The sequence below is a fragment of the Scyliorhinus torazame genome, chromosome 28, assembly GCF_047496885.1.
Source record: "Scyliorhinus torazame isolate Kashiwa2021f chromosome 28, sScyTor2.1, whole genome shotgun sequence".
Taxonomy (NCBI): domain Eukaryota; kingdom Metazoa; phylum Chordata; class Chondrichthyes; order Carcharhiniformes; family Scyliorhinidae; genus Scyliorhinus; species Scyliorhinus torazame.
The window spans coordinates 23,142,517-23,154,548 of NC_092734.1; the positions used below are offsets into that span (position 1 = coordinate 23,142,517).

The 12,032-nt window shown below is 37.7% G+C and overlaps 1 protein-coding gene across 9 annotated transcripts in view; it reads left to right on the top strand.

Annotated features, from left to right (window-relative positions):
* The window catches only part of LOC140403578 (adenosine kinase-like), a 314,037-nt gene that overhangs the window by 232,484 nt on the left and 69,521 nt on the right, over positions 1-12,032 (top strand). For 5 of the 9 annotated variants that reach the window (XM_072491639.1, XM_072491640.1, XM_072491641.1 and 2 more), the window contains exon 7: positions 7,833-8,003. The exons of the other annotated variants lie outside the window; for them this stretch is intronic. In XM_072491639.1, coding sequence (XP_072347740.1) covers positions 7,833-8,003 — 171 coding nt within the window. The remainder of the gene's footprint in view (positions 1-7,832; positions 8,004-12,032) is intronic. 9 annotated transcript variants of the gene reach the window in all.

Below are 12,032 nucleotides of genomic sequence, written 5' to 3' on the forward strand. Positions count from 1 at the left end.
ACAGACAGAAAAATAAATTGGAAAACCAATGATTAAATTGTCAGGTATGTCATGCAGTGAAAAAGAGATTGCCGTTAGTCGTGCTAATAGCCACAGAACAAATCTGTCAGCAATAAATGTATTAAAAAGTGGATTCTGCTGATCTGTTATAAATTTGTAATTATTCATGATTTCCTGGTAGATTATTTTTAACCATTGATTTAAAATCTGACAACTGCTGAGTAAATGACAGAAATTTGTTGGCTGTGCTGCTCTATTATGCTCATCTTCCAGTCAGTTTCATAAATATGAGATTAGTCATTATGAATCCTCAAACTATTGTAAATATAATATTCATCAAAGAGGGTTTAATATTGGTGTAGACAAATACAATCTAAGTATGCTAAGGGATGAAGAAAATCATTATAGTGGTATGGCAGGGCTGCAGAGATATCTTATTCAGGTGCCATATAATTTAGAATACATTTGTTGAAACAACTTCATAATGCATGGCAAAGGGTCTTTTAGAATTTTGGTTGCACACTGAATCAAAAGCCGTGCACTTTATAGAAAAAATTGGTGAGCAATCAAACAAAACTCAATTGTGCACGTTGACACCTTTTATATATTCAAATTTATAGCCTCTAAATGGCAGTAATTAGTCAGGTTTTGATTACCTGATTTCCTTTGCAGTGTTGAAAATATTAAATTGCCACTTGTAGACAATTGTCAACAATCAAACATTAGAGAAAATCAGGTGCTAGAGATAATAGGAATTTTTTCTCGTTTTGCAGGGATCTGTTCGTGAAGTATAATTATTGAACTGCGAACCCGAGATGAATCAGAAACCCAGAATGAGAACCAAATAAATGTGTTTTCTCCGTGGGAGAGGTTGAATTTAGATAGCAAATCATATGTTACATCATATCAGCAAATCTAGGAGCTGGTTAACTCCAGGCTGTTGTAGAAAATTTCTGATAGCAATCCGTTGTGTGTTCTTATAAGTAGATTGACAGTATCACTTGAACTACATCTGTGTGTACAAGATCTCTACATGACAAACTGAGGAAATGGACTTTAAGTATTAGCATATAGATGATACACTCTTGGGAATGGCGAATTACTCAGTTTGTTCTATGAGTGAACTGTGAAGGTCGTCTTCATGCAGGAATAAACTAGATATTTCAGTATTCCCCATTGTATATGTTGATGGATTATTTGTACTGGATTGTTTTGGAACTCTGTTCATGTGTCACCAACTACATCATTTCCTTTATGACTGAAGCATTCATGTTTGTCAGAGGGGAACAGAAACTATACAGATCAGAATTTGTGCCACAACTGTAGAATTAATTTTTTAAAAGCTGTAACCCAAACCAGACCAAGATGCCTCCTGTGAATAGGCACTGTATTTTCTGCCCTTCAATATGCCTTCTGTTTCCTTTAATACTTTTTTTTCTGGCTAAAGACTGTTCTCACTGTTCAGAAAGCACTATTTCTTCCACTTCGCAAAGTGTAGAAGCAATTGTTTTATTGATTAATAGAAATAATTTGCCTTAATTGTGTTGAAGAGGTGCTAGAGGAAATATATCAACACATTGCCACTTGTATTTAAGACTCTGTGAGTTCCAAGGATATATGAGGACTGAGTATTTCACAATAGCGTGCGGGAATCCACTGTTCCCTTAAGCTGATTATATTACATAATAGTAATGTAGTGTTAGTTATATTTGAAATTCAGCTCCCATATGGAAATTAATTAAGAGTAAATTTCAACATACGCCTTTGGAAGGCCTGTCCTGAATTAAGTTAATGGTTATACTTGCCTTTGTCCCAGATTTCATTTGTGTTTGATGAAAGCAAATGTACTACTTATGTCTTTAGCTAATTTAGCATGGCTGTTTCACACTGCTATTATGCAGTGGATACGCAAGTGGTATTTTCCACTAACAGGTTGCAGCCGTCAGTCCAAAAATACATTCTGCCTACCACGCAATTGGGCAACATCGTGTAAGAATTTCAGTGCCAGCTACATGGGCCATATGTCCCAACAAATGATTGGCTGGTCGAACCAAACAGCATGTCCCTTCACTTGTTCATAATAGGCAGAGTACAAACTGTATTCAACCAATCTGTGCTTGCAAAACACAAAATAAAATGACCACTGTTAGGTGTGATTCCACAATTGGGCAGCACTTGCTGAACAATCCTGAGTGTGCTAATAGCTACACTCACCGCCAATTTAAGATAATCAGTCGAGGTTGTAACGTAGCTCATTAATGCTTGCTAGAAGTGACTTGCATTCATGCACAGGAACTTGTTCTCTACAAACTAAAGGAATTTAAAACATAACATAGAAAATACTAGCAGGAGAAGGCCATTCAGCCCTTCGAGCTTGCTCTGCCATTCATGGTTGATCATCCAACTCCGTAGCCTAATCCTGGCTTCCCCCCTCCCACCCCATATGCTTTGATCCCCTTCGCCCACTGTGTCTTGAAAACATGCAACGTTTTGACCTCAACTGCTTTCTGTAATAACGGATTCCACAGGCTCACCACCCTGGGTGCAGATATTTCTCCTCATCACTGTCCTAAATGGTCTACCCCACATCCTCAGATTGTGAGCCCTGGTTCTGGACACCCCCACTATCTGGAACAAACTTCTTGCATCTACTCTGTCCAGTCTTGTTAGAATTTTATAGGTTTCTGTGAGATCCCCCCCTCAATCTGCTGAACTCCAGCAAATACAATCCTAACTGACTCAATCTCTCGTCTTACATCAGTTCCGCCATCCCAGGAATCAATCTGGTAAACCTTCACTGCACTTCCTCTATAGCTAGAACATCCTTCCTCAGATAGGGAGACCAAAACTGCACACAATATTCAACATGTGGCCTCACAAAGGCCCTGTATGCTTTCGGCAAGACATCCCTGCTCCTTTACTCTAATCATCTCACAATGAAGGCCAGCTTATCATTTGCCTTTACCGCCTGCTGTACCTGCATGCTTACCTTCAGCGAGTGGTGTACGAGGACACCCAGGTCTTATTGCATATTCCCCTTTCCTAATTTATGGCCATTCCGATAACCATATGCCTTCCCATTTTTGCTACCAAAGTGGATAACTTTGCATTTATCCAATTAAATTGCATCTGCCATTCATTTGCCCACTCACTCCAACTTGTCCAAATCAAACTGAAGGATCTCTGCATCCTCCTCACTGCTCACCCTCCCACCCAACTTGGTGTCAGCTGCAAATTTGGAGATATTGCATATTGTTCCCTCATCTAAATTGTTAATATATATTGTGAATAGCTCGGGTCCTGGCACCAATCCCACTCGTCACTGCCTGCCAATTTTAAAAAGACCCATTAATTTCTACTCTTTGTTTCCTGTCTGCCAACCAGTTTTCTAGCCATCTCAATACACTATCCCTAATACCATGCACTTTAATTTTACACACTAATCTCTTATGCGGGACTTTGTAAAAAGCCTTCTGAAAGTCCAAATAAACCCTATCCACTGCCTCCCCCCCCCTTCATCAATTCTACTCGTTACATTCTCAAAGAATTCCAGTAGATTCGTCGAGCATAAAACCATGCTGATTCTGTCCAATCCTGCCACTGTTTTCTAAGTGCTTTGCTATAAAACCTTTGTAAGAAGTCTTACAACACCAGGTTAGAGTCCCAACAGGTTTGTTTCAAACACTAGCTTTCGGAGCTAGTGTTTGACAATATATATATGTTTCTGGAACATACCTCTTCATTCCCCTGAGGAAGGAGCAGTGCTCCGAATGCTAGTGTTTGAAACAAACCTGTTGGACTTTAACCTGGTGTTGTAAGACTTCTTACTGTGCTCACCCCAGTCCAACGCCGGCATCTCCACATCATAAAACCTTTGATAATGGATTCTAGAATTTCCCCCACTCCTGACATTAGACTTGCTGATCTATATTTCTCTGTTTTCTCTCTACCTCCCCTTTTAAATATTGGAGTTATATTAGCTGCCTTACAATCTGTAGGAACTGTTCCAGAGTCTATAGAATCCTGGAAGATGACCACCAATGCATCCACAACTTCTAGAACCACGTCCTTAATAACAGTCTTTGTTATGTCACAAGTAGGCTTACATTAACACTGCATTGAAGTTACTGTGAAAATCCCCTAGCTGCTGCACTCTGGCACCTGTTTGGGTACACTGAGGGAGAATTCAGAATGTCCAATTCATCTAGCAAGCACATTCTTTCGTGACTTGTGGGAGGAAACCGGAGGACCCGGAAGAAACCCATGCAGACACTGGGAGAATGTGCAGAATCCGCACAGACAATGACCCAAGCAGGCAATCGAACTCAGGTCCCTGGCATGGTGAAGCAACAGTGCTAACCATTGAGCTACAAAGTACTCTGTGATGTAGATTATGAGGCCCTGGGGATATAGCAGCCTTCAATCCCATCAATTTCCCCAACACCATTTCTCTGCTAAGATTGGTTTTCTTCAGTTCCCCCTCTCACTAAACCCTGTGTTCACCAACATTTGTGGTGTCTTTTTTGAATCCTCATTTGTGAAGACATAACCAAAGTATGTATTTAGTTGCTCAGCCATTTCTTTGTCCACATTATAAATTCCCCTGTTTCTGACTGTCACCAATCTTTTTCTCTTGTATCTATTGAAACTTTTACAATCAAATTTTATGTTTCCTGCACGTTTACTCTCGTATTCTATTTTTCCTTAATCAATCCCTTGGTCCTTCTTTGCTGAATTCTAAACTGCTCCCAAACCTCAGACTTGTTATCTTCGTTGGCCAATTTGTATGCTTCTTTCTTGGATCGAATACGGTCTCTAATTTCCCTTGTAAACCATGGACTGGCCATCTTTCCTGTTTTTCTTTTGTGCCAGACAGGAATAAACAATTGCTGCAGTTTCCCCATGCGGTCCTTGAATGTTTGCCACTGCTTAGCCACAGTCATCTCTTTAAGTAACGTTTCCCAATCAATCATAGCCAACTCATGCCTCATAACACTGTTGTTTCCTTTCTTAAGATTCAGGACCCTAGTCTCAGGATCAACGACTTCACTCTCCATCTTGATGACAAATTCTACCATATTATGGTCGCTCATCCCCAAGGGAATAAATTGCCAATGATTCCATCCTCATTACAGAATACCCAGTCTAGGATGGACTGTTCGCTAGTTGGTTCCTCAACATATTGGTCTAGAAAACCATCCTCTATACACTCCAGGATTTCCTCCTCTATGGTATTGAGACTAATTTGATTGGTCCAATCTATATGCAGATTAAAATCACCCACAATTACAGATGTTCCTTTATCGCATATATTCAAGCCTTGCACCTTTTTTGAATTTCCCATTGGTTTGGGGTGCCTATAGTTCCCTGTTGCTTTCTCTATCGGCCAACCAATAAACCCACTTTTCTCCTGTAATATAAATGGTTGTGATCGTTTGCAATTTGGCATTCTTACATTTGTCCTGATGAGTGCAAGCGAAAAAGCTTCAGCAACATGTCTCTCTTCAGCAGCAACTTGAATTGGCTTTTGAAGTACTTTAGAAAATTATTTTTTATGCAGAACGTGCAAAAATTAATTTGGATTAAACTTAATCTGAATGTTAGTATAAACAGAGCTGAAGTGGTGCTGTTTTACATACACAATAAGGTGAGATTGACAACCTAGTGTAAACTGGCAGGGATCCAGCGAGTAATGATAGAAGTGTGTAGAAATTAAGAAGCATATCTCAAAAAACATTTTGTCGTTGAAAATTATTCAAATGAGAACATCCATGCAGAAAAATCAGCATTAAGGCAAAGCAGTCAGCAATGGACAGAACGATTTTACATTTAAATTTATTGACCAGTTTCAACTTTGTGTGGAGAGGTAGCAGATGAAGTGTTGAAATTCTCCAATTGTGGGGTTGCAAATCAAAAACTGAATCACAAGAATTTTCTCAAAAGCCTTTTGGCTGGCCATGGTCGCAGTGTTGGATGGAAGGTAGCACATAATTCTCAACTAGGGTTAATATGTGGCACAGAAAAATCAAGTTGAGGGGTTTTAACCTCCTGAATAAAATTTGGGCAAAACAATTGTGCACACCAGAAAAAAATCTCAACATTTATTTAGCACATTTTACAATCTTGGGACAGTCTGAAGACTGTCATGGCCATTGAATTTCTTTTGAATTGTGATCACTGTTAAGTTAGCCAATGTGGCAGCAAATCTGACACTGCAGTCCTACATACAGATTTAAATAATGAACTTTTTTTTTAGTCGTGTTAATTGAGTGATAAGTATTCTGTAAATATTGTCATGGAGTATTTTATGTCCACCGAAACAAGTCGACAAGGTTGACTGATGCATCTGAAAGATGACATTTGCAAGATGCAGCACTTTTGCAGTTTGGTCCAAATTGTACTCGTGGCTTGGAGTACCCACAATCTTCCAACTCTTGAGGCGTGTATTCTGTCACTGAGCTACTCTGGTGGGATTTGAAATCAGCTCTCCAGATCAGCATAACCATTATGTTATCATTCCCTCTGCATTTTTCAGAATGAATCCTCTGACATTCCAACACTTGAGTCTGCATGTATGGAGCCCTTCTTTCCTGTGTCTGCTGCAGAGAAGGCAACATCTTTTGTGCAGCCTGGTCACATAGCTTTCAATCAAGTAACCGTTCAAATAATTCCTGCAGTGCAACTACATTATACCATGCATGAAATGAAATGAAATGAAAATCGCTTATTGTCACAAGTAGGCTTCAAATGAAGTTACTGTGAAAAGCCCCTAGTCGCCACATTCCGGTGCCTGTTCGGGGAGGCTGTTACGGGAATCAAACCGTACTGCTGGCCTGCCTTGGTCTGATTTCAAAGCCAGCGATTTAGCCTTGTGCTAAACATGCATTTGTGTTGTTGTAGAATTGTGAATATCTTTCAGAAGCACATGTAAAGTATGTTCTTGTTCCCTTCAGCTGTTTTTTTTAAATCAAAGCCACTGGATGTTAATTACCAGAATAAATATATCACTGAATTGTCCCTTAACTGTATCCTTGAATATATTGTTTAAAAATTATTTTGAAAAATAGAGTACTTGTTACTGGACTTAAAACTGACCTGACTATACTAATTTTGTATTTGAATGTTTTTTTGTCTTAATATCAAAACAATGGCCCAGATTTTCCCCTCACTGATGACGCATCAACTTTTGTCATTCACCTCGCACATAGTTGCCTATAGACTTTGAATGGGCTGTCAGGTGAGATTTCTGTTATGGCATCTGTGGTCAGTATGAGTCCCCATTGGCGATCTTTGGCATCTGTTACCAAGGGAAAGCAACGGCGTGGCTCTTCATCTAATCGGATTGAAGAATTGTCATTGTGTGACACAGAATAAACCAGAAAACCAGAAATATAAATTAGTGTACAGGAAGCAAAATAAAGATTGGGAAATGCAAATAGGACTAAGAGATAAAAGGCAGAAAAAAAGTTGATTTAAACATTTTTTTTTACATCTCCAATTCATCTGAGGTAATGATTCTCCACATTTGTAAAATGTACTTTCTTCACAACCAGAGAGGTTGTTCAACAATTGTTGGACTTCTGTGTTTAACTGCACCTGTGTGAATGTCAGAAGTTGTCAGATTTATCCTCTACTAATGGCAGACAGGCTTGCCATTATTACAGAAAAATCTTGGCTAATAATGTTTAAATGTAATGATATTGATGCTCAATCTATTAATAGTGTTTGATATCATTTCTTGCGTTCATGCTAGTTTCTTGCATAAAAGTTCTGTTGTTGCAAGTATGTTCCCCTGCAGCCAGTAACCATGTGCGTTTTATGTTCTCTTCCAGGGATTCTTTATTACAGTATCAACAGAATCCATTCTGAAAGTGGCAAATCATGCGTCTGAAAACAATAAGATCATGAGTATAAATCTATCAGCCCCATTCATCTCGCAGTTTTTTAAGGAGGACCTGATGAAAATTTTCCCCTACGTTGATATCCTGTTTGGAAATGAGACGGTTTGTGTCTCCTTTTAGTAAATATGGTTGATTTACATGAAGTTAACTGGAAATACAGCACTCATTACATTGACAAAAAACACTCATGCTTTCTTTACCAATTTCACTCTGAGTTAGACTGTGTTCAGAACAATAGCAACTTACATTTATGTAGCTCCTTTAACATAGTAAAATGTTTCATTACACTTCAGTGGTATGTTTTATATACCTGCACTTACACTTGAGAATTATCTATTCGAATCCGAGTCTTTTTAAAATTTCTATCTTTCCACTGAGTGTGCGCTCCAATTCTTAGTTTTTCTTCCAAGACATTTAGCCTCAAATATATCCATGCTTAATCGTATCTGCACATTCTACTAATTGTTTTCTGAATGTCTTTTGCAGTTATTGTGTGTGTGCCAAAATGTTCCATTCATCAAACAAATTCCAATTCAATATAGACTGCTATATTTCTTTGTATGTTGTACTGTCCGCCTGAATTTTTTGTAACTCGCCTTCTCTAAAACTGATCAAAAGCCTTCTAAAAATCCATGTGAACCACATTTACTGCAGTCTCTATCCATCCATTCATTAAAAACAACCTCTTTCCTTACCTCAAGTCAATTAGAAAAAAAAGTTAATTTAGTGCACTTGGCACATGTAACATGATATAGTTATTAAAAATGTTCACATTCATTTGCAGAATGACAATGTTTTATTTTCCTTTTGTATTGACAATTTATACCGTTGTGTGCACCAACCTGGGAATTTTTCTAGCTTAGTAATACCAATTTCAATCACTTAAAAATCACAAGCATATCAAATATATTGAACAATATTTTATGAAGTATTAGTGCCTTAATCATTGGCACATTTCCTGAGCTATTGGGAAATCAAAAGAAAATGAAAATAAATTATTTATTGATCATTTAGATCTTAATTCATCAAATTCTTATGATTGGCACTTTCAGTTCGATGACCATAAAATGTCGATAAGCATACAACGGCAGTAACTGGATCTGACTCCAGTTTAATGCAATGTTGAAAAATATTCAAGTTGAATGCTTTAGTGGTAAAATTGCTGTGAAATTATAAACTGTCACTGTTAACATTAGCTACTGCATCCGTTTTGTGGGGACCTCGATTTTATTGACAATTAGATGGTGATGCATACTCTTGCTATGTGACTTCTGTGACAAGAAAATGGTGTACATATGTATGGAATTCTTTTGGAAGATGTGGCAATGAGAAGGAAATGACAATTACATTTTTAGACATTTAAAAACATCTGGAATTAAATAATGCAAGAGATGGCAGTATACAGGAATTACTTTGTTGGTAAGATTAGCCATAATGTTTAGGGGGGATTTTGAAAGAAAAAATGCTTGGTTTATAATGGTATTTCTCATTTTTGATAGGAAAATTGCAGAATTAATCACATCAGTTCTTCTTAGTTTTAATTCAGTTGCCTTTCCACCGTGGCTGCCACCCCCACACCCTGGCTCTTGCAACAATTTTAGTTAGTTATCCATAGAATTTCTTTGGTTGACTAACACTTTGACTGTACCACTGTTGCTCTGACATGTTGCAATAACATGTTGAGATTACCAGCTCTGAAATTTACTTTGCTTAGTAGGCTGAGGTGACTGAGAAAACAAATTTAGAAATGGAACAGCTGCATATTTTGTTTTCCAAAAATGAACTTAGTGAAGGGAAAAAAAGATGTTTTATTGCAAAAACATCTTGGGCAATTCACCTCAAAGCACAAGGTCCTGTCATTCAGTCTTGAATGTTGTGCTTCACTTTTGGAGAACTCCAAATTAGGGTTACAATATTTTAACTCTGCCGCTGACCTGTACACTCTTTGATCAGGACCTCCATGCTAGAATTATTGAACTGCCCCTGAAATATATTGCAGACACTTCTTATGCTTTGAAAATTATTCTCAACTAAAATTCACACACTAGTTTTCTGTTTCCTATGTCTGGATGCATTGGAACTGTTTCAAAGTCACTGATGTTTTATTTCATTGCTACATACGTATCCCTTAGGCAAGTAAAGCTCTCACCATCCCATAGCCAAGAGGACAGACGGGTACCGTTTTCCAGCCATCTATTTGACTTTTAATCGGTCAAAATGTCTCCTTGAAACCCCAGCTTAAGGTTCATAAGTTGCAGTATAGAATCATGCTGGTGTGCCTTTGCAGTTAAACAATTGGCGATCATTAAAGGTTCACTGTATTTAAAATAGTTTAATGTCAAGGTTCATTGAAGCTTATGGAATGGATCAAATTAATTGGTAGCACTTGTGAAACTTGGTATGGTGAATAATGACTATATTATAGGTAAAGAATAATAAAAATGTATCACGTTTATTTAATTAGTCATTGCCCAAATCATCATAATGCTATTCCCATAAGGGTTTACTTGACTTTGCTTAATATTGTCCAAGGATTCCTGCAGTGATTAACAATCTGCAATGTGAGTCATCATTTGATTCAACAATGTACTTACTAAGAGATTCATCAGGAAAGAAAATCGATTGTTGGATCCAGGGAGTTCAGGGAGTTTTAAGAGTAGGTTCATCCAGAGTATCAAATGTAATTTGTCGGGTGGGAGATATATTGGTTAGCAATGTGATCTGTAAGAATCGTTTATTTGAGACAGTAGTGTGATACATTTTCCACTTGTCTTGCGTTCCATTCGCTGACACTGAATGCCAATTCAGTTTTAATGTTGAGTGAGCCAGCTGTCCCATTGCCTTGGTTAATATTGATAAATAAAATTCCAAATTGACTGCATCTGAGCCATAGTTCTGCGGTAATAGGCGGGAAGTCAAACCAAATAAGACTGAAGGCTATCCTACTGAAGTGCACTTTGGATGATTTTGCACTCAAATTACAGCAAATTTGACATAATTCACCATGATGCAGGCTGTAGCATATATTGGCCTTTTCGTTGCAATTATTATATGTGCAATACAGGAGCTTATGTAGTTCAAGTAAATCACTAGATTATTTTTTTTTAAATAGAATTGCCCACAATGACATTGAGAGAATGATAAAGTCAGCAGTGACTTCATCCTACTTAATAGCTATAGTTTTTGACTAGGACAGTCACAGGTTGCTCAAATAAATCGATGTGTATTCATCAAGCAGGCAGCACTGTGAGTCACTTAATAATATACAGCAAATAATGTTTGGAATTGCCTTCAAGTGGTTGTATGTCCTTGCGTTTCACATCTTTACAAGGCGTCATTGACATCATTGTTAGCCTTCATCACGCAACACTGCACTTTGTTTTTCTGTGCAGTAGAATTGAATAACCTGACATTGAAGAAGGATGGCATTTATATGTACCTCTTAGAGATATTTAAAAATCTAGAATTGCAATAGAAATTATTATTTTGCTTAAATAATTAATTTCTTCAATGTAGAGTTACAAAACATGGAAAAAACATACAAGACATTAACAAACCCCAAGCAAGATTTGAGGTGAGAGAGATTTAGTTCCCAACATCGTAGTGGATATTTAGAATAGACTTTAAATGTCATCATTCAGATTTCATTAAAGTTTAATGTTGGATATGTGAAATTCCACACTGCCCACTTGAACTGTGAAGAACATTTACTTGACATAAATGACACTTTTAAGAATTTGTTTCCAAACTTGAGATGTAAATGGAGTAAACATATTCAGCTTTATAACACTGGTGAGAGACAATTTTAGATGATGGATTATGATCATTCCACTATAAAGTGTATAAACTAAGATATTGCACAGAATACTAAATAAGCCCTGTGGTAGCACTGCTGCCTCACGGCACTGAGGACCCGGGTTCTATCTCAGCCCCGGATTACTGTCCGTGTGGAGTTTGCAAATTCCTCCCCGTGTCTGCGTGGGTCTCACCCCCACAATCCAAAGATGTGCAGGGTAGGTGGATTGGCCATGCTAAATTGCCCCTTAATAAATTAAAAATATTTTTAAAAAACGAAATGAGCCCAAGACCAAATTTGGACTTCGAGCTAAAACAGTTAATATGTTGGAAATA